At 44.5% G+C, this 25,185-nt stretch overlaps 1 protein-coding gene across 3 annotated transcripts in view; it reads right to left on the bottom strand.

The window, feature by feature from the left end:
- Window positions 1-25,185, bottom strand: part of RPH3A (rabphilin 3A) — a 289,809-nt gene that overhangs the window by 17,851 nt on the left and 246,773 nt on the right. For all 3 annotated transcript variants that reach the window (XM_056536654.1, XM_056536658.1, XM_056536662.1), the window contains 2 exons: window positions 17,418-17,544; window positions 15,173-15,229 (listed from right to left, as the gene is read on the bottom strand). In XM_056536654.1, the coding sequence (XP_056392629.1) occupies window positions 15,173-15,229; window positions 17,418-17,544 (184 nt within the window). The remainder of the gene's footprint in view (window positions 1-15,172; window positions 15,230-17,417; window positions 17,545-25,185) is intronic.

Genomic DNA, 25,185 nt, shown 5'->3' with positions numbered 1-25,185 from the left:
CTTAAAAATTAATGGGCACCTGCAGCTGCGTCTAGAGAGTTCACTACACAGCTATATAAATTTTGTGACCCCCATTTTGCTAGTTACCGTATATAAATCCATATGCCTTTACTTTGGCCAAGTGTTGGCTGCATCCATCTGGTTATATACTGTAATTTATTGCAGTGTGTGGCCATATTGCACAATATTTTGAAGGCCACAATACTCAGTAAGTTGCCATATATAAAACTGTCCCTTCAAACTTTAACATTTTTCAAATGCACCATATTTATCACATTGGCTCAGGCTGTTAGAGATATCTGGTGCATCTATAGACTTTCTGGCATTCATTTAGACTAAGGGTATGTTCACACGGTGTAAAGTTCCACAGGACTATTCCGCACAGACATTTTGATTTCAATAGGATTCTGCACTGTTCACATGGTGAAAATCCTGATTCGAGCATCCACAGAAAGAATAGATATGTCTATTTTTTTTGCGGATTTGGCTTGGAAATGCATTACATCTACAAGACAGCACATTTTCAAGCAGCCCTAGTTCCTGCCTTATTATTCAAATGTGCGGAATGTCTGCACGGGTTTTTTTTTTTTTTAGTGTAAAAAATTGTATTTTATTTAACATATATGCCAATCACAGACATTTAAAAATGCAAAGAGGAAAGTATATAAAAACAAGGCACCACAAGAACAACTGTAGTTAAGTGGAGGGGGCATGGCAAATATAAGTACATGGAATGCAGGGAAGCTGTCCTTAAAAATTAGTAAGATCAATATACAGGGTACAAAACCTCGATATATGATAGCTACAGGACAATCAGATATACAACATATACAAATAAAGTGTAAACCAATTTATATCAGGTTAAATATAAAGTGCAAATGAGCAAACCAATAACATCCTGCCATGCATTACCTGCCTACCACCTCCTACCCCAACGTACATTTCGCTTGTGCTTCACCAGGACGCAGTATGCAATCAATCTGCTGAAGGTTTTTTCCAGTGCATATGACCTGTAAAATTTGTAGTTTGGTTCTGATTCTATGAGTTTGTCCGCTGATCACTTACACAGGGTAATATGGGCCTTATATGTATGGCCAACTTACAGAACTTAACATCATAAAATGGTCAAGAATGTATTAGAAGCAGCCACAGTAACTTATTTACAGTTTTATTTTTTTCATGTTCATGGGAGACTTATTCATATTGTGGTTTTGTGGACTTCTGTGGACAGTTCTTACTCTTAGGATTTTTATGTAGAATCTGAATGTATATTACAAGGTGTCAGCACATGAATTGTAATACCCATTCCATTTTGCAGTTGAAAGCAGCCAAAAAATTCATGAAAGGAGCTGGGAGCTGTGCAAGCAGCTGTAGTCTTGTCCAGGGGGTCAGCTGAAAGGACGAACTTATGGTATGCTCAAATGTATGCCTTCGTATGCGCTCCCATATGTCATTCATTTCAATGAGCCGGCCGGAGTGAAACGTTCGGTCCGGTCGGCTCATTTTTGCGCCGTATGCGCTTTTACAACCGGACCTAAAACTGTGGTCAACCACGGTTTGAGGTCCGGTTGTAAAAGCGCATACGGCGCAAAAATGAGCCGACCAGACCGAACGTTTCACTCCGGCCGGCTCATTGAAATGAATGACATACGGGAGCGCATACGAAGGCATACGGGAGCGCGAGGTTTTAGCTCCCCCCTGCCGTATGCGCTCCCGTATGGGAGAAAACGTAGTGTGAACCCACCCTTACAGTGTGGCCAGTTTTTTTTCTCCAATAAAGATAGTAAAAAAAAGTGTCTTTCTGTCTTTTGTTGTTAGTAGTAAAAACTGTTATGTGTACCATAATACTTGTGGGAAGAGCACATATTGGAATAAAGAACAGGAGAGTGAACAAACAGAAGTCAAAAGACTTAAAGGGGTAGTCCAGCTTTATACATCTTATCCCCTTATCCAAAGGATAGGGGATAAGATGTATGATCGCAGGGGTCCCGCAGTGGCGGATCCCCCGAGATTGCTGCCCCCCGCCCCCTAGCATGGTGGAGCCGAAGCTGTAAGCTCCCGCTCCACCATTCACTAACCTTGGCTTTCACACACGCTGTGAGTACACAGCGTGTGAGTAGCGGGGACGCGATCCACTGCAGGTGTAATGAGAAATTCTGTTTCTTGACAAGTTCTGTGTCCCGATCAGCTGATGACAGTGCTGAGTCAGCAGAGCTGCAGCACAGACACTGTGATTGCATTGTGATTGGTTGATGAGAGGGTGTGTCTGCTCACTGCACAGATCACACTGTTGCCTCTAGACAAGCCTAGACAAGCACGGACACAGATTTTTGCATTTGCAAACCCTAATCCCGGGACACAGAACTTGTCGGCACAATGACGTCACATGATCGCGCCGGCACCCGGAGATCCTGTCCCCGCTCCCCACATACTGTAAGTACTGAAGAGTATGGTCAGGGCCCAGGGGATTAGGGGGACAGAATATGTGCCACTGGGGCGTGGCCTGGCTGCTGAGGATCATGGACGTGTGCTGAGTGAGCTCCATCTTACAGCCTGCTTAAGCGACGAATATACAGCTCACCCCTGACAAAGAAACATCTGACCTGGTGTCGAAAGTTCCCCGCAATGCCTGTGAGGAGACGGAAGCCGGTTAAACACCGGTCACTTGCTAAATTTCGCTTCTCCCTGCGGGAGGTTCGCATACAAGATGGCGCCGCCGGAACTACAGCGCAGGAGACAGCAGCGCACAATGATCGCGGCACGGTGGCTTTCTCACCGTTGCGCCGCAGGTCTGCCTCAGACACAGCGCTGGAAGCCACGGCGGAGAATGAGGTTTACCCTACTTGAGATGAACGGTCCCGCTCACCAGCTTCTGAGGGACTTCCTGACCGCTCTGACCCACGCAGCTCCTGCTCTTCACCAGGGAGGAAGGCCTCCTCCTCCTTGCACACCGAGCGCTCACTACAAGCAGCAGAGCAATGGCTGGGACTCTCGCCTCTTCCTCAGAGGCATGGGGTAAGACCCTCTCAATCAGTTTCCCTGACATCTGAACAAACTGATCTATCAGATCCTCTAGCTGCACTACCTGTGATGAACCAATCCCTTAAGGATACTGTTATGAAGGACATGTTAGTGCTACTGCATACCACCTTTTTGCAGGACATACATACTCTGGTGCAGCCATTGCAAGTGTCAGTGACAGAAATAGGAGGGAGAGTGGATCACCTTGAAACTAAACTAGGAGAATTTGCGGACTCTCATAGTACTTTAATTGATCTGCACTATGAAGCGGAGGATGAGATATCGGCTCTACGTGCTAAAGTAGCGGAATTGGAAGACCGCAGCTGCCAAAATAATATAAAACTGAGAGGTGTGCCTGAGACTGTGGCATTTGCTGATGTACCTGATTATGTCCGCACACTTATAAAGTCAGTCCTGCTAGATTGCTTTACCCAAGATGTAATAGTGGACAGAGCCCACCGCATCCCGCCTCCGAAACATCTAGACGCTACTGTTCCAAGAGACATTTTGTCTCGTGTACATTTTTACCACATAAAAGAACGCTTAATGGAAATATCGAGACAAAAGGGCGGACTTCCGGCTCCATACCACCGCATAGTGCTATATTCATATATATATATATATACATGATTTGTCGGCTGCTACACTTCGCGCCAGACGCGACCTCATTCCGATCACAACAGCTCTCCGCTCCGCAAAGATACTGTACCGGTGGGGTTTCCCAACACGTTTTCTCATCAAGAAAGACAACGAAACGCATGTCATAACAACAACTGCAGAGGGGGAATCATTGCTAAAATCTTGGAACATTTCGGTTTCTCTCCAAAGATCTCAACAAGCTGGCACCAAGCTAAATCGAGTTCCAAAGGACTGGGACACAGCTTGATAATTACGGTGAACTTTGTTGTTATTGAAGGTGGGCCCGGATGTGCCGTCTGTGCTCCTTGGCTTCAGGGTGGACTCTAACCTCCACTCCATTCTGGATGGTATTTGGCTAATGCTGTCCGTATTTCTGTGTATGTTGTCTCTGTGTTTTGTTTTTGTTCATGTTTATGGCAATGCTCAGATTCTTGGTCCATGGTGCACATATTGTTACAAACGGACAGACACACGCTGGCTGGGAGGTGTGTTCTGTCACCAAAGTATTTTATACTTGCTACCTGTACTATCTATTGTTCATTACTCCACAAGATAGTTATTTTAATTTCTAGCCTTAATGTGAATGAGTTGAACGCTCCTCACAAACGTTCACATTTATGGAAGGAAATGAGAACTCTAAAGTGTGATGTATTATGCTTACAGGAGACACACCTTTTAGCTAAGGACGCACCGCGCCTTAAACACCCTTCCATCTCACATTTCTTTCACTCTCATTACAGCTCAAAATCTAGAGGCGTTACGATCGCAATCAAGAACACTGTAACCTTCACTTTGAAAGACGTGGTGACGGACCAACAGGGCAGGTACGTGATCCTTCGATGTGTTATCAATGCCATTCCCTTGACTACCGTGGCATTATATGCCCCAAACTCCGGTCAATTGAGATTTCTCAAAAAGCTATTGAGATTAGTGCGCAGAGAGCCTTGGGGTGCCCTGATACTTTGTGGGGACTTTAACACTATTTCGGATTTCTCTCTTGACACCACCTCTACCTCTTTCTTTTCTTCTGCTACGCTTGCACCACTGTTACACGAGGAAGATTTATATGATATATGGAGGGCTCGACATTCCACAGAGCAAGATTATACCTTTCTTTCTACGGTGCATAACTCTTATTCACGTATTGATATGTTTATAAAAGACAGGACACTCATATCTAATGTGACCTACACCGCAATAGAGCAAATTAACTGGTCAGACCACGCTGCTATAACACAGAAGCTTAAAGATACTGTTTCCTCTCCATCGGCACATATGTGGAGGAGTAACCCCTTCCTATGGTCCCACCCTAAGTACTCAAAAGATTTACAACACAACAAAGAGGAATATTTCTCTTGCAATGCTTTGTCGGTTTCAGATCCAGTAGTTTTGTGGAACTGCCATAAAGCAGTTATCCGCGGATACTGCATTCAATATGGTTCTATACTGAAAAAACTAAGAGAGAAACAATTGGAAGACGTAATGGTACGTCTTCGGTTGGCGGAAAGGGCGAATATGGATGACCACTCGGAGACTAATGCGGCGAAAGTGGCTGCATTGCGTCAAGACCTTAGGTGCCTATTGTTACATACATATGAAAAATACTACCGTAAACTGCAGGCGACCTATTATTCTCAAAATAATAAGGCAGGCAAGTTGCTTGCATAGAGACTGAAAAATAGACAGTTGAGAGCTCGCATTCCATATTTAATACACCCAAACACGCAGAACAAGTTATACACCCCTGAAGAGCTTGAGAGTGGTTTTCTATCTTTCTATTCTAACTTATACAACCTGAGTGACTCTACCCCCTCACATCCTGATAACACCCATACTACCACTGCTTTTCTTTCTTCTTTACAACTACCCACTCTAACTTCTGACCAGCTGGCTTTGCTAAATGTAGAAATAACAACTGAAGAGGTCCAGAAAACGATAAAATCCCTACTGTCTGATAAAGCCCCAGGTCTTGACAAATATATCAATTCCTATTATAAAAAATTCCAAACAGTATTGTCCCCCCACTTAGCTAGATTTTGCAACGCAGCTATGGCCACTGGTGTGCTCCCACAGGAGAACCTACAGGCTATCATTACCACACTTCCAAAGCCGGGCAAGACCCCGGATTGCCCACAGAATTTCAGGCCCATTTCCCTCTTGAATCAAGATGTCAAGATATATGCCAAACTATTGGCATCTCGTATCTCGCAAGTGCTCCCATCATTGATATCTACTGATCAGTCTGGTTTCGTGGCTGGGCGTCAAGCTTCAGATAATACCAGATGCTTATTAAACATTTTAGCACACTTGGAGCGCACTGGCGAGTCTGCTGTTGTTATGGCCCTGGACGCCGAGAAGGCCTTCGACCGCCTACGGTGGTCGTATGCCTTCTCGGCCCTCTCTCAAATGGGTTTTGCTGGTCAAATCCTGTCTGCTCTCTCCTCTCTATATTCTTGTCCAACTGCAAGGGTAATGGCGAATGGCTCTATGTCAGACATTTTCCATATAACAAACGGCTCTCGCCAGGGCTGTCCCTTATCCCCACTTATATATATTCTATCTATGGAACCCTTAGCTCAAGCTATTCGGTTGAACTCAGCTGTCACAGGAATCATTATCGTCCAGAAGGAACACATCATCTCCCTGTATGCGGATTATGTGATACTATCTCTGACCAATCCCAGCTTATCCATACCCGCAGTAATGGACATCATTCACAGCTTTGGCGACATCTCCTATTATCTTCTCAATTCCTCAAAAACCCAAGCTTTAGCAATTATCTTCCCTATACTATCCTCAAGTCACTTGAAACTAGGTATGCATTTGATTGGAAGCCTGCCTCATTACAGTATTTGGGAATACACCTCTCATACCCTCATAAAACCTTATAGCAGGAAAATTACATACCACTCCTCACTTCAATATCTGCTGAGACTGCTAGATTAGATAAATCTGATGTATCATGGATTGGGAGAGTAGTACATTTTAAAATGTTCCTTCTCTACAAAGTTTCTGTATCTTTTTTGTACCCTCCCTATATCCTTACCCCCTTCTTTCTTTTCAAAAGCCCAACATATACATACCTATTTCATTTGGGATTGGAGGGGTCCTAGGCTCTCTGCGCACATACTTACCAAATTGAAATCACAAGGGGGCTTGGGATCTCCGGACCTGAAATATTACTATACAGCCACTTTGGTCTCCATGTTGTGGCATTGGCGACTGCACCGAATGGATCTGCCTTGGGTGGACATAGAGAATCATTCAGCCATCCATATAGTGTTGGTGATCTACTGTATCAACCATATTGGTCACTGCCACCTCCTAGTTTTACTAATCCACTAGTTAAGGCCTCTTACATGGCGTGGTACAAATACATAGCCAGACCCTCTATTTCACGTTCCATGCGCCTTACAGATTAACCTCTCACATATATTCAAGCTTCCATCCCTGATATTGGCGTTTCCTCTTGGATGACCAGGGGAGTCGTCAACGTCAATCACCTCATGGATAACTCTGGCATTTTACCATTTGATGTCCACATGGACAAATACCATTTAGACAAACGTGAATTCAAGTTTAAAACAATTTTATAATAACTTTATACAGTCAGATACCTGTCACGATGCCGGCTGGCAGGAGGTGGATCCTCTGTGCCAGAGAGGGAATGGCGAGGACCGCGCTAGTGGACCGGTTCTAAGCCACTACAGGTTTTCACCAGAGCCCGCCGCAAAGCGGGATGGTCTTGCTGCGGCGGTAGTGACCAGGTCGTATCCACTAGCAACGGCTCACCTCTCTGACTGCTGAAGATAGGCGAGGTACAAGGGAGTAGGCAGAAGCAAGGTCGGACGTAGCAGAAGGTCGAGGCAGGCAGCAAGGATCGTAGTCAGGGGCAACGGCAGGAGGTCAGGAACACGGGCTAGGAACAGACAAGGGAACGCTTTCACTAGGCACTAAGGCAACAAGATCCGGCAAGGGAGTGCAGGGGAAGTGAGGTAATATAGGGAAGTGCACAGGTGATCACACTAATTGGTAATTGGGAAGATTGGGCCAGGCACCAACATTGGTGCACTGGCCCTTTAAATCGCAGAGACCCGGCGCGCGCGCGCCCTAGGGAGCGGAGCCGCGCGCGCCGGGACAGGACCGACGGAGAGCGAGTCAGGTACGGGGACCGGGGTGCGCATCGCGAGCGGGCGCCACCCGCATCGCGAATCGCATCCCGGCTGGAGGCGGTACCGCAGCGCACCCGGTCAGTGGATCTGACCGGGGCGCTGCAGCAACGAGGAAGAGGCGAGCGCTCCGGGGAGGAACGGGGACCCGGAGCGCTCGGCGTAACAGTACCCCCCCCCTTGGGTCTCCCCCTCTTCTTGGGGCCAAAGAACCTGAGGAAAAAAAACTCAATTTTTCCGTGATGAGGTCCGATGCACATTAGGAGGGGTTCTGTGCGGAAACGCACGAGACAGTCCAATCTTTTATTGTTAAAACAATAGATGTAGAGGGGTCTGGCGAGACTGGTCACAGGGACGTAGAACCTGTTGATAAGAGAGGCGAAAATTTTTTTTCCTGCAGATCCGGAATCCAAGAAGACCATAGTAGAGAAGGAGAAGGTAGAGGCAGATATCCGCACAGGCACAGTAAGGCGTGGAGAAGCAGAGTTGACATCAAGAACTGTGTCACCTTTGTGCGGAGTCAGCGTACGTCTTTCCAGGCGGGGAGGACGGATAGGACAATCCTTCAGGAAGTGTTCGGTACCGGCATAGTACAGGCAAAGATTCTCCATGCGGCGTCGTGTCCTCTCTTGAGGTGTCAAGCGAGACCGGTCAACTTGCATAGCCTCCGCGGCGGGAAGCACAGGAACGGATTGCAGAGGACCAGAGGAGAGAGGAGCCGGGGAGAAAAAACGCTTCATGCGAACAAAGTCCATATCCAGGCGGAGCTCCAGACGCCATCCGGAAGAACGCATGTCAATGCGAGTGGCAAGATGAATGAGTTCATGTAGGTCAGCAGGAGTCTCTCGTGCGGCCAGAACATCTTTAATGTTGCTGGATAGGCCTTTTTTAAAGGTCGCGCAGAGAACCTCACTATTCCAGGACAACTCGTAAGCAAGAGCACGGAACTGAATGGCGTACTCGCCAACGGAAGAAACACCCTGGGCCAGGTTCAGCAGGGCAATCTCGGCAGAAGAAGCTCGGGCAGGCTCCTCGAAGACACCACGGACCTCAGCGAAGAAGGACTGGACTGTGGCTGTGGCAGAATCATTGCGGTCCCCATCAAATTTGTCCGGCAGGGACAAGCAGGGGTTAAGAACGGCCGGTTGCTGCGGAGGAGTTGCAGGAGCCGGCGGAGGAGATGGTTGTTGCAGCTGTAGCTGTGACTGAAGTTGCTGAATCTGCGGCAGCAGCTGCTGTAACTGTGACTGAAGACGCTGTGTCTCGGAGATCAAGTATGCCAGCTGTTGATCTCGTTGGGCGATCTTTACGCCAAATTTGTCCGGCAGGGACAAGCAGGGGTTAGGAACGGCCGGTTGCTGCGGAGGAGTTGCAGGAGCCGGCGGAGGAGATGGTAGTTGCAGCTGTAGCTGTTGCTGTATCTGCGGCTGCAGCTGCTGTATCTGTGACTGAAGACGCAGTGCCTCGGAGGTCAAGTATGCCAGCTGTTGATCTCGTTGGGCGATCTTTAGGGCTAGCTGGGCGACCAGTGTAGGATCTTCAGCGGGATCCATGGCCGGATCTACTGTCACGATGCCGGCTGGCAGGAGGTGGATCCTCTGTGCCAGAGAGGGAATGGCGAGGACCGCGCTAGTGGACCGGTTCTAAGCCACTACAGGTTTTCACCAGAGCCCGCCGCAAAGCGGGATGGTCTTGCTGCGGCGGTAGTGACCAGGTCGTATCCACTAGCAACGGCTCACCTCTCTGACTGCTGAAGATAGGCGAGGTACAAGGGAGTAGGCAGAAGCAAGGTCGGACGTAGCAGAAGGTCGAGGCAGGCAGCAAGGATCGTAGTCAGGGGCAACGGCAGGAGGTCAGGAACACGGGCTAGGAACAGACAAGGGAACGCTTTCACTAGGCACTAAGGCAACAAGATCCGGCAAGGGAGTGCAGGGGAAGTGAGGTAATATAGGGAAGTGCACAGGTGATCACACTAATTGGTAATTGGGAAGATTGGGCCAGGCACCAACATTGGTGCACTGGCCCTTTAAATCGCAGAGACCCGGCGCGCGCGCGCCCTAGGGAGCGGAGCCGCGCGCGCCGGGACAGGACCAACGGAGAGCGAGTCAGGTACGGGGACCGGGGTGCGCATCGCGAGCGGGCGCCACCCGCATCGCGAATCGCATCCCGGCTGGAGGCGGTACCGCAGCGCACCCGGTCAGTGGATCTGACCGGGGCGCTGCAGCAACGAGGAAGAGGCGAGCGCTCCGGGGAGGAACGGGGACCCGGAGCGCTCGGCGTAACAATACCTTTACTAAATCATACCCACTTCGCGAGTGGGAAAGAGAACTTAATATCACAGTTGCCCCTGAGGAATGGCAAAGAGCATTTAAGGATATACATAAAGCATTCCAATGCTCATCGCATTTGGAATCTGCCCTCAAATCCTTATTGTGATGGTATTACACTCCAAATCGACTATGTAGGATATACCCGGAGGTGACAGATAGATGCTGGAGAGGATGCGGTGAGAGGGGAACACTCTCACACATACTTTGGTTCTGCCCCAAGCTACTAGCTTTCTGGACATCTTGTAAAGCATTATTTCAAGAGATATATGGAGAGCATATTGCCTGGTCTCCCCAATCTATTTTATTATTCCTTGAGGTACATTGCCTGCCGAAAGAAACTCAAGATTTATTCTGCATTATTAGCATACTAGCAAAGATCACCATAGTGAGCAATTGGAAATCAGCGATAGTCCCTTGCAGGGAAACACTTATTAATAAAATAAATATGAGGTATGCGTATGAAAAAATAATAGCTATGGGCGCAGGCAGAATGCAAGCTTTTGAAAAACGATGGCCCCTGTGGTCTACATCATCTCACTGTAAAAAAAATTTCATAGCATATGTAGATGTCTCCCCCCACAATACCCATATCAGACCCCATACTCTCCCACTTCATTGGCACTATATACATGACCGTAAACACTCGAGTCTAAACCCATTAGCCACGGTTGTAAATATACTATCTGATGCATACATATTATTCATTACTACGTATAGCAATGTGTGCACACTTACACTTTTGTAACTTATGTCTGAACTTTGAAGGACGATACCGTATTTTTTTCTCTTCTAAATGTTATCTACTATAGATACAACTATTGCAGTTGTTAAGTTTTCTGTTGGTTGGTGTGATATTGGTGTATTGTTTTAGGCAAAGAAGGACGACAATCGCATGTTATGATGGCATACCAGACATTTTGCAGCATGTCCCACTGCCTTTATTTTGTAATATGTTCAAAAAACTTTTCAATAAAAACTATTTTGGAAAAAAAAAAAGAATATGTGCCACTGTTAGGGGCACTATATCGTACAGGAGGGGGATTTAAAAACTTGGGGGGCAGAGAAAAGGTTAATGAGGGGCTGCAGGGCAAAGCACAGGGGGCATTATATGTGAAGAGCACATGACAGGGGGGCCCCCTGTGCTGTGCCCCTCACATATAATGCCCCTTGTACTGTGCCCCTCACATATAACGCCCCCTATGCTGTGCCCCACACATATAATGCCCCCTGTGCTGTGCCCCTCACATATAATGCCCCCTGTGCTGTGCCCCTCACATATAATGCACCCTGTCCTGTGCTCCTCACATATAATTCCCCTGTACTGTTCCCCACACATATAATGCCCCCTGTGCTGTGCCCCTCAGATATAATGTCCCGTGTGATGTGCCCCACACATATAATGCCCCCTGTGCTGTGCCCCACAGATATAATGCCCCCTGTGCTGTGCTCCTCAGATATAATGCCCCCTGTGCTGTGCCCCACACATAAAATGCCCCCTGTGCTGTGCCCCACACAAATGCCCAATGTGCTGTGCCCCACACACATAATGCCCCCTGTGCTGTGCCCCACACATATAATGCCCCCTGTGCTGTGCCCCACACATATAATGCCCCCTGTGCTGTGCCCCACACATATAATGCCCCATCATGTGCCCCTCATATATAACGCCCCCATCATGTGCCCCTCACATATAATGCCCCCTGTGCTGTGCTCCTCACATATAATGCTCCTGTCATGTGTCCCAAATATATAATGCCCCCTGTGCTGTGCCCCTCACATATAATGCACCCTGAGGGGACAGGACAGGGGGCATTATATGTGAGGGGCACAGTACTGGGGGCATTATATGCGAATTGCACAGCACAGGGGGCATTATATGTGAGGGGCACAGTACAGGGGGCATTATGTGTGAGGGGCACAGTACAGGGGGCATTATATGTGAGGGGCGCATGATGGGGGCATTATATGTGAGGGGCAAAGAATGGGGGCATTATATGTGAAGGGCACAGCCAGGGGGCATTATATGTGAGGGACACATGACAGGAGCATTATATGTGAGGGGCACAGTACAGGGGGCATTGTATGTGAGGGGCACAGTACAGGGGGCATTATATGTGAGGGGCACAGTACAGGGGGCATTATATATGAGGGGCACATGATGGGGGCATTATATGTGAGGGGCACAGCCAGGGGGCATTATATGTGAGGGACACATGACAGGAGCATTATATGTAAGGGGGAAAACCCAGGGGGCATTATATGTGAGGGGCACAGCACAGGGGGCATTATTATTATGTGGGGGGGAACAGGACGGGTCATAATTATTATATGTAGGGGCACAAGATGGGGCATTATTACTTTATGTGAGGGGCCCAGCACAGGGGGCATTATATGTGAGGGGCCCAGCACAGGGGGCATTATATGTGAGGGATGCATGATGGGGAATTTTATATAAAGGGCGCATGATGGGGCATTATATGTGAGGGGCAAAGACATTATATGTGAAGGGCACAGCGCATGATGGGGCAATAAATGTTAGGGGCACAGGACCGAGGGCATAATTATTATATGTAGGGGCACAAGATGGGGCATTATTACTATATGTGAAGGCACAGAGTGTTTTGCATTTCAGAAGTATAGTGTATATTATGAGGAATTTCTGGGGTGGTGCATTTTTTATGGGCCACAATACTTTACGATATTTTATTCAGAGGGTGCACTGCACAGCAAGTTATATTCAGAGTGTATAGTGTATAGTAGTAATATATTCAGAGGGTGCAGTGTGTGATAGTATTATATTCAGAGGATGCAGCGTGTGGTAGTATTATATTCAGAGGGTGCAGTGTGTAATAGTATTATATTTAGAGGGCGCAGTGTGTGGCGGTATTATATTCAGAGGGTACAGTGTGTGGCTGTATTATATTCAGAAGGTACAGTGTCTTGCATATTCAGGGGGTACAGTGTGTCAGAATTATATTCAGGGGGTGTGTGCCAGTATTATATTCGAAGAATACAGTGTTTGGCAATATTATAATAATTATTGTTTTCATATAGAAGATCAGAATCCGCTGACATAGTGAGGAGCCATCTGGGCATCAAGTTCTGCAGAGAGAAGATTTAGCTGGAACAAGTCCTTGCGGTATGTACATCTGAATTAGATAAGGAAAGATTATAGAGAAGACGTCACCTGTAGTCACTGATATCATTCTGTATCCTCCTGTGTGTGTCCTATCAGAGCTGGAGTCACTTGTAAGTTCTGCAGTTATGATGAGTGAAACTAAAACTCCCAGCATAACTTTACCACTGCTTAGGTCATACTGGGAGCTGTAGTTTTAAATGGTAAAAATTTCTTTAGCACTTTCCCATTCTGTGGCAATTGGTGTATTTGATTATTATTCTGACATGTGAACATGGCCTAAGAGTCTTAAACAGGGTTAGGACTGTATGATACATTTAATAATATTGCAAGTTCCATAAGCAACATCTTATTTTCTGTCCACCAACACAAAACACTCTAATAGTGCCTTTCCCGAGAGTAGACTCTGGATCCGCCCCTGGGGTCCCGCCGATGGGGACCCCCGTAATCTCGATGCAGCCCCCGGCAAAAACATGGCAAAAATAGAGTTTTATGTCACGTTCGGTAGGAATAAGGGAGGCCCTGAAATGAATTACACCCTCTGCGCCTGTATTTTGGGGTGCCCACCATTCTTAATAGGGTGGCCCCAACCACGGTGCCAGTCCCTACGCTACTAAGATGCAGAGTGTAGCGAGGTCAAAGAAATAACACAGTATGGAAGTCAGGAAAACGGGGCACAAAAGGGTTAACAAACAACTCAACAGCAATAGGAGTACTAACAGGGAATGTATAAACAAATGTATCAAACAAGTCTGGTCGGTAACAAAGAAGCGGTGCAATACCAAATCAGGATGCAATAGAGAAGTCAGAAAAGCAGGCCAAGAATATATGCAAGATACACAGGAATAGCAAACAAGAGCCAGGGAAAGATCCTTTATCACAGGCAAGAACATGGGTGCAGATTTATCACTCTATCTAATGTGTCTAATTTTTGTCTCAGACAGATATCAGCCAATACCAGCCCAGCTGTATTTTACAAGAGCAATGAAAACTGAGCTGTGATTGGTTGCCATCTGTCTAAAACAAAATCAGACACATTTTTGTTTCAGACAGATTGGTAAATCTGGGCTGTGGAGTCTGGGAGCAGAATAAATAGACCAGCTCAGAAGGGCATGGATGATATGTCTGGACATGATTGGCCAATTATCCATGCCTCTTTTTTATTTTATTTTTTTATTTTTTTTGGTTTCCATGTCTTTTTTTTATTTTGCAAATTATACCATACATTTTAACTGATGCATTTGTTACATAAATACTATTTGTAAATATCAATAAAACCCTATCCAATACATCAGATTTACAAAAAGACATAAAACTACTTATTTTCCCCCTCTATCACCCCCTCATTTGCAATAGTAAATCTGCCCCTCTGTGTCAAAAAAACTGGTCTACAGGTTAAAGCTCACAGAGGTTCTCCAGTAAATTAACTCTTTGTAAAATCCACTGAGGGAGAGAACAGTAAAAAAAAAAAAAAAATCTTCTTACCTTCCTCGCTGCAGCTAGAATGACAAAACTCTGTTAATGGTGTCCAGCGCTTTTGATTTGGGTGATGTGACATCCCACAGCCGCACAATCACCGGTGACAGCAGTTTCCTGTCTCAGCTGCTGATTGGATGACCAGCTGTGTAATGTCACCAAACCTGGAAGCACCAGACACCAGGAACAGAGTTCCATGATTCCAACAACAGTGAGGGAGCAAGAAAGGTAAAAGAGGCTTTGTTTTTTTACTTCCATCCTCATAATAACAGTCCATAAATATCAATAAACAATAAAACCTATATGGGCTATATACTGCTTTATCTTTGTGGAAGACAGATTAGATATGTTTACAAGAAACAAACAGAAGTTCTTAAGAAATCCAACAAAATGTGACTTACCTCATCTTCATAAAGAGCCATGCCTCTAACTGATCCTGTAGTTCCAGCACGCTTCATCTGTTATAAAAGCATAAAGAAATGTTGGTTTAGTGAACACTAATTCATCACCGGATTATATCATTCATAGATAGAGCATGATCAGATGTCCACCAAGGAGGGATAATATATAGGCTCACAAAGTACAGTATAATACCATCATAGAACTCTGAGCAATGACTCCTAGGAAACAACAGCATATTGCATGGAATAACATTCAGTTGGCCAAAGGTGAAACTAATGACAGAATGATGTATAGCATTCAGTTCTAGTATAGTACAGTAGATTAAAGCCAATTGCATCCATTATATATATTTCTTCAACTGTTGTCCTAGTTTACCCTGGCCCACCATGCAGCCATTCATCACACTGTCAAAAGATCTCCTATGTTCATAGACTCAATATATGCATTCACTATTTTGAGGAGTTAACACAAAGGCATTTATGCGAAATGTATTTCACTCTATTTTTTTGCGTTGTGCAGCTAACATTTGCCACAAATTCCTTTTATTTACCAAAAAAAATCATTAAATTCAGCTGTTTACCAGAATTTGGGCATGACTTTCCCAGTTTTTGAACCCAGCAAGCTATTAATGGTGCAGAAAACATATAATTTGGATACATCCAAGTGTCGTATTTCAAAACCACTCCCAAAGGTTTTTAATTGCAATTATTGAATATAATTACATGGATTTAAAAAGTGTTGACATTTCTTTCTTTTCTTTCTACATTCTCCATATATGAAAAAAAAAAAGGTTGCAGCAGCACTCTTGGTAAAAAAAATGGAGGCTCTTAGCGCAGTGGCCACCTTCGCGTGGTTGATGGGGGGCACGTTTTGATCAAAAAGTGCACTAAGAGCCTCCATTTTTCGGCCAAGAGTGCTGCTGCAACCTTCTTTTTTGTATACTTTGTATTTGACACAGCAGCGTGCACCCGTGTATTAGGTAGTTGTGCTGGCTATTTTTCTTTTTGTTTTTGCTATTCTCCATTTATGATCTGTTTCTGGCTTTGTAATCAATAATTGACATTATAAACCTGAACGTATGAACACACCCTCAGGCCATATCAGTAGTGTTCTGCATCAGTTAAACCTAGATAGAACAGATCTGGAAATATTTTCATTATACCTTTTATCTGTTTATGTTAGCATTCCCAGTTTTAGCTTACAAATATCAAAAGAAAATTTGTAATTACACGGACTGGTAATTTCGTTTTCCCAAGCCCAGACCGCACCATAGAGATAGGAACCCCGCCCCCAGGAACAGGAAATCCAAAGATACAAAGAAGAAGACTCCTCCACCACCTCAGTGGATTATATTCTCAACAGTAGTTAAGTCAGTCAAATAGTGAAAGAGGCCTAACATAAAAGAGCAGACAGAATTACCCACATCCAACCAATAGTGACAGAAGTATGTAGAGTAGACCAAGTTGACACTTTATAGATTTACTCTAAACATGTCTCGCTTCTCTCAACCCAGGAGGCTGCTATGCCTCGAGTTGAATGAGCAGAAGGAACTAGGACCACAGTAGATATGTAGGTCAGTTCAATTGTTTATTTGATCTACCTTGCTAAGATATGTTTGCTAAGCCATCGACCCTTATTTAGACCTGCAAACTGAACAGCAAACTGTCTTTCTGAATTTTTTTGTTTTGTCAAACTAGAAACTACTTTGGGAAAAATGTTGGTTCTGGTCTGAGGATAACCCTGTCATCCTGGATTAGATGATATGGAGGATGAAAGGAAAGCACCGAAAATTCTCCTATTTGTCTGGCTGATGTAATTGCAGTAAAGAAGATCATTTTGAGGGACAGAATTCTCAGTGGGATATCTGTTAATGGCTCACATGGACTAGGCCTAAAGAACCAGAGTCAGATCCCAGGGTGTAGACTTTAGACACTTAACCACAGAAAGCCTTTCATTTGCCCTAATAAATTTTACAATTCACAGATGATCAACATTTCTTTGATTTAACAGAGCCCCCAAGTCAGATATTTGTACCCTGTCCCCTAAAGAAAGAGACCAACTGAGGTGGAGGAGTCACCATCTTCATTTTATCTCCAGGTTTCCTGACCCTGGGGAGGGGTCCCTCTCTTTATGGTGTTGTCGTAGTGAGGGTAAACACTGATGAAAATACTTCCATGTGAAATTGACAGACAACATAATGTGTTGAGATCAAACATATCAGCAAACAATTTTTATTTTTTTTACCGGAATGACTCGCTCCAGGCAGACATTGAAATTCTTTTTCTGATTTGGTTTTAGCTTCTTCAAGGAAAATCTTATCTCGCCAATGAATTCATTGTGACCAAATTTGTCCTCATCACAAACAGAAATTCTGAAAGTAAAGAATGCATGAAAAAGTTGAGATAAATAGTAAGCATTTTAAAATAAACATTGAAAAATGCAAATTCAATTGCTTAGGAATATAATGTGGTAATGTCATCTGTTAATAAGTTATTTAAAAAAAAAATTTGAGCCATTAGGCTTGTGAAGATAACAATAGCCATTATGTTTCTATTACAGCTCTATTAGGCAAAGCAGAGAGCTACTGCAACAAGCCTATCTTGTTCTGGAGGATTTAGTGAAACAATATTGGGATGCAGTTATAACTGTTCTACAAAGGTGTTCGTTTGTTCATTTATTTGCATGTTCTGCCTTGCAACAGTGAGAAATTAGGGAGGAAGAGTAGACCAAGTTAGGGCTGGTATTACAGACTGAGCCTTAAAGGGGTACTCTGCCCCTAGACATCTTATCCCCTATCCAAAGGATAGGGGATAAGATGTCAGATCGCCGGGGTCCCACTGCTGGGGACCCTGGGGAACGCTGCTGCAGCACCCCGCTATCATTACTGCGCAGAGCGAGATTGCTCTGCACGTAATGACGGGCAATACAGGGGCCGGAGAATTGTTACGTCACGGCTCCGCCCCTCGTGATGTCACGGCCCGCCCCTGTCAATACAAGTCTATGGGAGGGGGCATGGCGACGCCCTCTGCCAAAGACTTGCATTAAGGGGCCGGGCCGTGATGTCATGAGGGGCGGAGCCATGATGTCACACTGCTCCAGCCCCTGTATCGCCCGTCATTACGCACAGAGCGAACTCGCTCTGTGCAGTAATGATGGCGGGGTGCCGCAGCGGCGATCCCCGGAGTCCCCAGCAGCGGGACCGCGGCGATCTGACATCTTATCCCCTATCCTTTGGATAGGGGATAAGATGCCAGGGGCAGAGTACCCCTTTAAGTGCCATCTCACCCAGAAATCCGGCATCACTAAGATTTTTCTTTTGGCTTCACACATATTCCTACACCAAGATTACACATATATTATATCACTTCCTGTAAGACTACATTTACCAACTAACACTATGCATTAAAACCCCTTATCTAGAACACATTCTGTATATCATTTTTGTTCCAGTTTCCTTTCTAATTTCTTACATCCCCTTCACAAAAGTGGGCGTACATTTTGTATAAAGTGTGTATGGAGCGTGCTCGGAAGCTGAGCCTGAAATGAGCCTTATCCAGCAGTTCCTGGTTGCTTTCAGCACCTCAGGGCCACTGTTAATAGTCGTTTAAAAGCCGCTATCAAAGCTGACAGCAGCATCTTTTTGTAAAGTGGGAAAACAAGGGTGATTTGATTTTTTTTATTAGGAAAGGGGTTTTATGTAATTTTTTAGACTTTTTATGTTTTTTATTTTACACTTGTTAAGTCCCTAATAGGTAAACCAGGTTGAATCACTGGATTGGTGATCGCAGGAGGAGGCGGTATGAGGATCGCCTCCACCATTTTAGCTTACCGAACCCGTAATCATGTCACTGGGGTTCGGTGAGCTCCACTGAGCTACTGGCAACTTCCACTTTCACTATAGACGCCATTATCAGCATGGATTGTGGCATCTAAAGGGTTAAATGCCAACCAGTGGTGTTGCTGCCCGCCATAAGCAGTGAGTATCTGGCTACTCTGACAGCCCTCACAGACATCCCGCCTCAGAAAACCAGCATTTCCAAGACTGAAGCAGCATCCGTCACAGAATGGCGAGTTCTGTACGGAGATTGCGGGACCCCCGCAATCAGACATCTTATCCCCTATTCTTTGTATAGGGGATAAGATGTCTAAGGCTGGTATACCCCTTTGAGGCCTTTACTGAAAAAGGAAAAACTAAAATGTTGCATTGACATAAGAATTCAGACTCTTTACTCAGTATTATGTTAAAGCAGCTTTGGCAGCGATTACAGCCTCCAGTTTTCTTGGATATGATGCCACCAGTTTTGCACCTCTTGGAGTTAGGAGTTTAATGTCATTCTTCTCTGCAGATCCTCTAAAGCCCTGTCAGGTTGGGTGAAGCAGCCATTTTTATGCACCTCCAGAGAACCTACAGCCCAGTCTGAGCTCCAGAGCACTCTGGACATGGTTTTTACTATAGTTATTTCTGTAAATTCCGACAGACATGATAGTTAGAATTAAAGCAAAAAATTGTGGAATGCTGCATTGATGGTTGACCTTCGAAAATATTTCTCATATGCACACAGGATCTTTGGAGTTCAGCCACATTGACCATTTAGTTCTTGGTCACTTCTCTTACCAGGGCCAGCGTTGGGGGGGGGGGGGGGGGGCAACCCGGACAGTTGTCTACGGCCCCCTGCATTTTGCCAACAGCACAAACAGACTTACTATTGATCTGCTAGGACCTGTGATGACTCCTTATAGGCTAAGCTCCTGATGATGTCATCCCAGCCCTTGGAAGATACATAATAAGTCTGTGCTGTGTATGGGCTCTGTGCAATGGATTAAAAAGAAGAAAGTAATAGGGGAAAGTATTGGGGGGTTAGATATTCAATTACATCACATGTATCGCTGCCTACCCAGTGTGGAACCAGTAACAGATATTGTGGGGGGTGATTTAAGATTTTAACCCCTTGAGGGCACAGCTCATTTTGATTTTTGCCATAACTCAAATTTTTCCATCCACAGATCCATATGGGGCTTGTTTTTTTGCACCATCAATTGTATTTCATTCAGAAGAGGGAATGAAGATATGGCACCCGAAATTCAGCTTCAACTTGCTGCTTTATTTGCCGATAGCAGGGCGTTCAAGTGAGGATGCACCACACCAACAACTACTAATACTTGTAGCTGAGGACCGGCGTCAATAGTTGATGGCCGCGGACGGCTATTAACCCTTTAGATCGCCGCTGTCAGCGGCGTCTAAAGAGACATTTAAACAGTCATTGGTGGTCCAGTTGGGTGGAACGCCCATCCCCCCCCTGCAGTGCGATCACGGGGGGGCGATAGCCGGTGGGCCTGGTGCTCACCTGTTGCTCGCATTGATAAAGCCTGGCCGAGGTTTATTAATCGAGTACCTAGGACACAGATCAATGTAGTTCTGTGGAACTACATTGATCTGTATGAGGAATCTAATGATTCCTCCTAAAAGTCCCCTAAGGGGATTAATAAAGTGTAAAAAGATGCCCATTGACTTCCTTATTAAATGTTTAAATCACCCCCTTTTCCAAAATTCCATAAAAAATATATAAACATAATGAAAATAAACATATATGTGATATTGCCACGTGCGTAAATGTCCAAAATATGAAAATATAATCTTAATTAAACCGTGTTGTCAATGTATACCCTAAAAAATGCATAAAAAATTATCAAAAGTCCCATGAAAACAAAAATGGTACCAATAAAAACTACAGATTATGGTAAAAAAAAATTGCCCTAAAACATCCCCGTATACATAAAAAAAATAAGTTATAGGAGTCAGAATAGGACATTTTTAAAGCTACAAATTTTTGTGCATAAAGTCATAATTTTTTACAGAAGTAAAACAAAATCAAACCTACATAAGTTTGCAATCATTTTAATCGTATGGACCTATAGAATAAACATAAGAAGTCATTTTACCAAAAGAGTACTCTGCTTAGAATCAAAAGCCCCCAAAAAGTTACAAAATGCCATTTTTTTTATTTATCCCCACAAATATATTTTTTCTGTTTTTGCTGAAGATTTTGTGGTGAAATAATTGATGTCATTACATAGTAAAACTGGTGGAGAAAAAAACAAGCCCTCATATAGGTCTGTAAGTGGAAAATTGAAAGCATTATGATTTTAGAATGGGAGGAGGGAAAAATAAAAAGTTCAAAAAATAAAAAAAATACTTGGTCCTTAAGGGGTTAAACCCTTAAAACGGCATCATAAAATGTATGGCTTTCTGTGACCCTGTGGTTTCCTGTGAGCATACATTTTATTATGCCATATTGCGCTGGATTTTTCTACGTATGTCCTTACAAGTTTCTGTTGCTGTTGCTGTCAGTGCACATTGTTCTTGCAAAAGGGCGAGGCTTAGCCGATTTGCACTAAATGGGGTCACGTAGCCCCAAATTCATCCTGGATGGAACATTTCTTATTAATGTTGACATCTTTGTTCAGGTTACATCAAGGGAGATTGAACAATTGTCGTAATTTTGACAATTGTTCACAGTCTGAGAAGTCTGCTATTGAACAACTTAAAGCAATGTCCGACATTGTGATTAAGCCCTCCGATAAAGGGGGAAATGTTGTTTTGTGGCCCCTTGACCTTTACAAAAAGAGGCCTATAGACAGTTGAAAGATACAACGTGCTATAAAAGGTTGACTTTCAATCCTCTAAACACATTTAAGGGGGAACTCTTATGTATATTATTACAGGCCACCACCAAAGGTGTTATAACCTCTAAACAACAGACATATCTGATGATTGATAATCCTATGTTTGCCACTCTATATCTACTTCCCAAAGTACATGAACAGGCTGCAACTCCACCAGGTGGGCCTATTGTGTCTGGGTGCAATAATGTGTGTGAACCCATCTGCAAGTTAATCGATTATGTCCTTAGACCCTTGGAAGAAATCCTGCCGCCCTACATCAAAGACACAAATGATGCCCTAGACTGGAAGATACCCAATTACATGACAATATGTTGATTGTGACAAGCGACATTGAGTCCTTATATACATCTATCCGTCACCAAGATGGAGTCGGGGCTGTAGGAGATTTCCTGACGTTGTCCGGAATTAACAGAGATATAGGCGAGTTTGTGCTTGAACTCCTCAGTTTTGCCCTGACTCACAACTTCTTTCTTTTTAAAGAAGTATACTATTTACAAACGCAAAAAAACGCGATGGGCGCAGCAAGTGTGCCATGGTATGCAAATTTATTCTTGGGATAATGGGAAAGATCTCAGATCCCCCCGGTATTGAGAAAGTACAGATGTGGGCCCGTTATATTGACAATGTCATTTTTATTTGGAAGGGATCGTTGGATGAGTTTTAGACATTTGAATACAAATGATTTGAACATCAGACTCACCAACAAAGCAGGAAGGAAACATGGATTTTCTGGACATTGCCTTTGACGTGGACGAACAGGGGTATGTACAGTCTGACCTCTTCTGCAAACCTACTGCGACCAATTCTCTATTATATGCACAATCATCGCACCCCCAAAACCTCATCAAGGGTATCCCTGTTGGCCAATTCCTAAGACTTAGGCGTATCTTAGATAGGTGAAGCATTTGAAAATTGTGCTATTGAACTCTGGAACAGATTCTCAGAGAGGCTATAAAGAAAGCTGGATTCGCTGGGCATACCGAAGGGCCAAACATACCAGCAGGAGGAATTTGCTACAACCAGGGAAGAGGTGCTCTAAGAGGTGCTCTATAACCAGGTAAGATTAATTTCTTCTTACCAATTAAGGAGATTTTGTCTAAAAATTTGAACATTCTATTGGCTAATCCTGTATTGAGATTGTACTTTCCTAAACAACCATCTATTACATTTAGGAGGAGTGCTAACCTCAGGGATATTTTGGTGCACAGTCACCACAAAGACAAAAAATCTTCCAATTTCTTTGGAGCAGGGAAACCGAAATGGGGTTGTCGCCCCTGTGGAAAATGTGTCGCCTGTCCCAACATCTGTTCTGATTCCACTTTCTGTAATTTTGATGGAACACGTTCTTTTGATATTAAACATACTATCTTGTGTAACACGTTGGGGGATATATACCATGCTACCTGCCCATGTGGTCTTATTTATGTAGACATGACCACCCGTGAATTAAAGAAAAGCACAAGAGAACATGTTTTAGGAATTTTAGCGGCCAGGGATGAAGCTTATCTAACTCGATTGACCACAGTTCCTCGACATTTCAAGACTCATCATGGATGTGATCCGAGCGTCCTATAGGTGAGGGGCATTGACCGTATTCTTGTGGGCATTAGGGGAGGCAACTGGAAAACCAATCTTGCACAACTTGAAACTAAGTGGATCTACAGACTTAAAACGCTACAACCAAATGGGTTAAATGAACATGCCAGCTTTGTGCTCTTCCTCTAAACATCAGACCTGTGTTTGGGTCCACTAAGCACGAATCTACTTGCTCTTAATCTGGTGTTTACTCCCCTCCTTCGGGTGGGTGTTTTGTGGTTTTAACCTCTAAAGGACGCAGGTTGTACCTGTACACCCTGCGCCCGTTCCCGGTGTTTAAAATGGGTCACGCCATGACCCCGCATCACACTGGGTCAGTCCTGGCTGCTGATGATAGCCGGGATCCTGGGCTATTAGTGTGCGGCACAGATCGTTGTGCCGCACGCTATTAACCCTTCAGACCGCCGTTGATCGCCGCGCCGCGTCATGTTATGTGGCCATTTTTATTTATTTACGCACATTTTTACCACATATTCTCATTTATGGTCCAGTCTCCCCTTGTCAATTTTTCTGGCCACTGTTTTTTTTTGGTTGGTCTGACACTGTCACCATTTGCGATTTTTATGCACATTTGGTCCCTGCGGACCTATTATGAACATGGTTTCATCTCCTTACCTCTAATGCTGCTATCAGGCTTGGCTAGCTTTAGTCTGACAGTCACGTTTGGCACTCATGCACTTTATCTTGTGTGTTCTAACATATTTTCTAAGAAATCCTATTGTAATATTCAGAACGTTCTATTGCATCATTATAACATACCATTGGCACTCAAACACTCCATTTCTAATTTTTCACATGCATTTGTAAAACAGTTTTTCTTAAATTTTTCCTTATTGTTGCTTGATTATTTTTTCTTTATTTTTCTCTCTCTCATGCACACCACTCCTATTCACATGGATAATTTTTCATACACACTTCTCCCATAAATCATTCTTCTGCATGCATTGGCCTTTATAATATTTATTTGCAGTTTTTTCCATGCTCCCACTTTCCCAATTTCCACACACTCCCATTTTTTATCATTATGATTTTTTTCATTTGGTGGTGGTCTTCATTGTGTCCTGGGGCACAGCACTTATGGGGTTAATGTTGTGCACTTGTGTGTCACTGGATTTCTTGTCATGTGTTTTTGTTTGTCTGTTCTTGTTTACATATACTTCGGTTACCAATAGTTACTACTGGGAGGCCTCCTGAACATGTGGTTCTAATTGCATATAGGTACATTTGCCTCCGATGGGACCACCTCCCACTAATAGGCACGGCTGCAATATCTCCTTCAGTATTGAGGACTGAGCCGATGCGGCCACTCCACTGATGGAGTGGCCGGCGCATCACGTGACCCCTACCCGGTCATGTGATGCGGTCTGATGACTTATCATTGCGTACCAGCTCAGATACTAGTACTCCGGTCATATCCTGAAGCGATGGGCGCTCCTGCATTACATCCCATGCGATAGGTAGGGTTCACACCTGGTTATCATTATGGTCTCAGTCCAGAGTTTACTGTCAATGTGATATGAGTGAGATTCTGATTGGTCCATGCTGGATATATATACCCACCTTTAAGGGGGTTTAGACACACCCTGATGAAGCACAATGCGATACGTACGTTGGGGTTGCAGCTGGTAGGTGGCAACTTGCATGGTGGGTAGTTTCATATTTGTATGGCGGGTTTTTCCAGTTTTTTATTCCAGTCCTTAATGTCTACTATTCTCCTTACGGTATAGACATC

Source organism: Hyla sarda, chromosome 1 (assembly GCF_029499605.1).
Source record: "Hyla sarda isolate aHylSar1 chromosome 1, aHylSar1.hap1, whole genome shotgun sequence".
Taxonomy (NCBI): domain Eukaryota; kingdom Metazoa; phylum Chordata; class Amphibia; order Anura; family Hylidae; genus Hyla; species Hyla sarda.
Note: the sequence above shows the minus strand (reverse complement) of the source record. Positions and strands in the feature narration are given on the sequence as shown.